Consider the following 5,234-nt stretch of genomic DNA (forward strand, 5'->3'; position numbering starts at 1 on the left):
TAATCATTTTTTACTATATTTTGTTAAGTTTATTTTTAACACTTCAAATGTGTTTCTCAATTGATATGGAAGCGGAAATGAATCAAATGGTGTAAACAATTCAAATGCTATCATGAAACATGTTTAATAAAATTTAATTAAAAGTTAAAAAGAATTAAATTTACGCATTTTTAAAGTTGAGAGATTAAATTAGATCAAAAGTTTAAAGAGAGACTAATTCCAAATTTCACTAAAAGTTAAGAGACTAAAAATATTTAACCAGTACAAAAATAGAAATACATGAATTCAAATTTTAAATGGTTCTACCATGATTAATATTTTTTTCAATAACAATTTTATTTTAATAATTTAAAGTTTAAAATGATATTCAATAAAATTCATTAATAATTATTAACCGATAGTGGGTTTCGTAAATCAAATATCATGATATTTGTACTCACCAAAGCGTAAAAATATGATTTTGTGATGACTTATTATTATACAAGTTATAATCTACCAACTAAGTTACACCTGGTAGTTTCGTAAATATGATCTCAATAATGAACTTGATCTCAATAATCAAATGATCCCATTTAGTACTTTTACACCTTGGTTTTTGATAAAAAAAATTAAAATTAAAAGTAAATTTTTGGGTTAAATATGTTTTTGGTCCCTCAAGTTTCAGCGAAATTTGGAATTAGTCCCTCATCAAAACTTTTGACCAATTTAGTCCTTCATCTTTCAAAATGCGTGAATTTAGTCCTTTTAACCAAATTTTGTTAAGTTTATCTGACGTTTCAAGCGCATTTCATGATAGTATTTAAGTTAATATTGAAGCAAAAATGTGTCAAACAGTATAAATAATTTAAATACTATCATGAAATGCGCTTGAAATGTCAGATAAACTTAACAAAATTTCGTTAAAAGGACTAAATTCACGCATTTTGGAAGATGAAGGACTAAATTGGTCAAAAGTTTTGATGAGGGACTAAACCCAAATTTCGCTCAAACTTGAGGGACCAAAAACATATTTAACCCTAAATTTTTTTATCAAATTAGGCTACAACCTTAAATAATATATTTCCCTATTTTAAGTGGACATATTTTTTTAAGATACAAATATTAGGGTTTTTCTTCTATTTGTGTAACATCTCAACATTATTTTGCTGGCATCGGTTGAGTTTTTCTTTTTAGGATTTTATGTTAGTCCTTTTAAATATTTGAACTTTACTTTCATCTTTCTTTGACCAAATATTTCCTTCATGTGATCAAAAATTTTGTTTTTAAATATTAGCATTCTAAAAATATTTCATTTTGACGAAGTATTTATATGTACTATAAATTTATTTATATATTTAAATTAATATATATATATATATATATATATATATATATATGCTTTTTTTTATTTGTCTTTTTTACATATCTAACTTGATATATGTTTCTTTTATGAAATATAGGTTTTTGAACTTCATCGATCTTGATAACTTATCCACAATTCTTAATTGTTTTTATGTCCTATTATACAACATTAGGTTTAAATTCAAATTAAGGTCTTACCATTTATATTTCAATATTTTCTATATAACTATTTCCAAATGTTCAAATATTCAATATATGAAAATGTTTGGGTTAAATATGTTTTTGGTCCCTTAACTTTCAGTGAATTTTGGAATTAGTCCATTTTAAAATTTTAGACAAATTTTACCCTTCATCTTTCGAAATACGTGAATTTAGTTTTTTAATCAAATTTTGTTAGGTTATTTGATGTTTTGTACGCATTTTATGATTATATTTAAGTTATTTATATGGTTTAACACATTTGTACTTTAATGTTAAGTTAAATGTTATTATGAAATGTGCTTGAAATGTCAAATAAACTTAACAAAATTTGATTGAAAAGACTAAATTCACGTATTTTGAAATATGAATGACTAAATTGGTTCAAAGTTTCAAAATGGACTAATTTCAAAATTTACTAAGAGTTAAGGGACCAAAAACATATTTAACCCAAAATGTTTAATTATTTATTACAAATAGTATATAATATATTTTTTCAAAAAATTATTTATTCTGTTTTCGTTTGAGATCATTTTATACAAACACTACAACAATTTATAGTTTAGACCACACTAAAATAGACAACGGCTAAATAAATGTAGCCTAAACATATAATAAACAACATTTTTATAAATGATGTATAAATATCATGAAAGTCCATGATTATATAATTGTTGCTTTAAACTATGTGGGCAAAACTAGTAAAAATGTGGTCTAAAAACATATGTAAGGTATAAAATCAACATGTAAAAATGTTGTCTATTATGAAAAGTTTAAGCAACGGTTTTAAAAATATTGTCATACTAAAAACCGTTGTCTATTACCTATAGCCACACTCACATATACCACACCAAAAAAATTGTGGTCTAATCTTTAGACCACGGTTTTTAAAATTTATATCATAATTTTATGCCGTTGTCTAAAGTGATTTTTGTTGTAGTGAAATATCCAATAATACTTTATTTTAATACTTTAATATGTGTCAACGTTATCTTTTATTATTATTACTTCATTTGTTATTATTGTATTCATCTTTCAATTTAAATATGTTTTTTTTTTAAATACGAAATTTATAATTAAAACTAAATATTAATATCCATTGTAACAAGTCCTTATAATCTAGTATATTATTAGTATTTCTGAACTGAAAGGAACTTGTTAAACTATGGAGAGACCATTCAATTATAATAGGGAGATACATGGTACATTGTTTCATGATTTTAGATTGCTATATGAGTTTCATAGAACTCACATGCCATGGATAAAGTACACAACATAGTTAACACAAGGTGACGACTTTAAATAAATAAGTTCTTTGCGAATGCCCAATTTTCTTGATATTTGTCCGAACGAACCCTAAGAGTTTCGAGAAGTGGTCTTCCTCCATTTCCCACATATTTTCCTTTCAGACGATGTTGTCTTTCTTCGTACAAAATATCAGCAAACCTTCACAAAAATATAAAGCTATTTTAAAAAAATAACTTATAGTTTAACTTAACTTTATAAAACAGATTTGGAATATATAAATATATATATATATATATATATATATATATATTATGTAAATTGATTTTATGTCTAGTCAATATGAGACTTACAAAATTATTAATTATACAAGAAAATCTCTTATTAATGACCAATTTTAAAAATAAAAAATAATTAATCATTATAGTGATCAATTTAAATATCAATTTATAAACTAAAAATTATTTATAACTAAAATAGTTTCTAGATTTGTTACTATAGTGAATTTGTATTTAAATTAGTCACTAACATTAGATACCAAAATAATTGGTTTATAAATTTATTTAATTAGTGACTAATTTATATACAAATCTAAAGACCAATTTTTATAGTAACTAAAACTTTGATAACCAATGTTAATCACCAATTTAGAGACTAATTCACTATAATTTATAAATTAATATCTAAATTGGTTACTATAATAATTAATTATTTTTTCTTATTAAAATTGATCACTAAAATTTTAGCCATTAAAATTTATGTATGAACTTAGAAATGCAGGTAAAATTAATAATTAAGTAAATTAAAAGGTCATTTGTGTTCTTTTTTTTTTCACCTGTCAAGAGCCTCAGCATTTGTTTCTCCAAATTCTTCTAAATTGAAAGTATCCAAATTCATCTTCACAACTTTTTCTTGTAACAGTTGTTTTCCAGTCTTCTCAAGGCCTTCCATGTTTTCTTTTGTGACATTAACTGAGTTGGAGAAATCATGATTCAAGTCGTGTTCCTGCCATTCATTACATCATTCATCAATATATAATCCCAAATACAAATAATTTAAGCATAAAGATAATATCTTATCTTAATAATAAAAAAAGAAAAAGAAAATATATATACATCAATTCGAAGATAGGTACTCTGAGGAGGTTGGAAGCCTGAAAAGAGTGAAGCAAGGTAATATTCAGTTATGGCTGAAGAAGCACGACCAAGCATATCGTTTGCAACAAAAGCCCAATTTAATATTGTCCAATTGGCAGCCAAGCGAGCATCAAAATCAGGATTCTCCACATATTTTTCTGTTCCAGTTCCCAAAGACAGCACCAAGATTTTCGGATATTCACTGTGTTGTAGCACTTCACTTATTGTTGCTTGTGTCTGATCAAATTAAACATTGTAAAATATCATAATTAGCATATATACTCTTTATGATATTTTTAATATCAATAATTAAATTAATGTTACCGGATTCCCAGCGGCTACACCACCATCAACCATATTGAACTCAACACCATCGTTCACAAAATAGTGAGGTGGTAGCTGAGTGGGTGCAGCTGAAGTGGATATGCATATATCCGACAACAACGCATTTAAGTACGGAGCATCCTCAAGCTGCATCACCCAAACATTATATTAATTCATGTTTCGATTTTAATGTACGAAGAAATTAATATATGAATATGCTATATGGTGCTAACCTTGTAGTTTGAGAATATAACTGGCTTTTGTCTCTTGAGGTCGAAAGCTGGGATTACAACATTGGTGAGTGTTTGACTGAGTCGTGTATCCTTCAACAGTTGACGAGTTATGTTATGTAAGAACTCCCCATCGAATTGGGGACCGTTTCCAGGTCTGCATGTTGGTTGTTTTCATCATCACAAACACAAAGGAAATCATGTTACTATTTGTTGCTGTCAATGGTTAATATTGATGATGTTTTGAGAATATTATATTAATGTTATGATTATACCTAGATGAATTGAATATATGAGGGCCATTTAGTTTGTAGAAGTCTACAATTTGTGCAGGAGTAAAGGCACCACGAGTAGGATCATGAGGGCTTGGTGTGGCTAACATAGCTGTTATGAGTCCACCGGTGCTAGTGCCTCCTATCACATCAAAGTAATGAGCTAAATCTGCATTTGGATCCCTAGCCTGCAACTCAACAAAATTCAAGTTAACATCATAAACATTTTACATTCATGCAATTTCAATACATATGCAGAGTATATGAAGAATAAGAATGAACCTTAAGAGCCTTATCTAAGTAATCAAGAACTGTTGCTGGAATAATCCCCTTGATGCCACCTCCATCAATGCTCAGAATAGTTAATGTGTTTCCACTGTCAGATTGTGGCAGTTTCTGGGTACTGAATCCACCAAGCACTTGCCCAGCAAACAGCAAAACAAAGAAAACAAAATGAGCCATTAATTGCTTCACGAGGGAGTATAGAA

General features: G+C 27.2%; 1 protein-coding gene across 1 annotated transcript; it reads right to left on the minus strand.

The window, feature by feature from the left end:
- Positions 1-2,690: 2,690 nt before the first annotated feature.
- LOC114165690 (patatin-2-Kuras 1-like) lies at positions 2,691-5,234 on the minus strand. The gene is made up of 7 exons (XM_028050257.1): positions 5,029-5,234; positions 4,750-4,934; positions 4,478-4,631; positions 4,245-4,391; positions 3,900-4,157; positions 3,620-3,789; positions 2,691-2,985 (listed from the first exon to the last, which is right to left on the minus strand). Exons 1-7 carry the CDS (start codon positions 5,206-5,208, stop codon positions 2,838-2,840), a joined length of 1,242 nt encoding a protein of 413 aa, XP_027906058.1. The 5' UTR covers positions 5,209-5,234; the 3' UTR covers positions 2,691-2,837.

Source organism: Vigna unguiculata, chromosome 10, assembly GCF_004118075.2.
Source record: "Vigna unguiculata cultivar IT97K-499-35 chromosome 10, ASM411807v1, whole genome shotgun sequence".
NCBI classification, from domain to species: domain Eukaryota; kingdom Viridiplantae; phylum Streptophyta; class Magnoliopsida; order Fabales; family Fabaceae; genus Vigna; species Vigna unguiculata.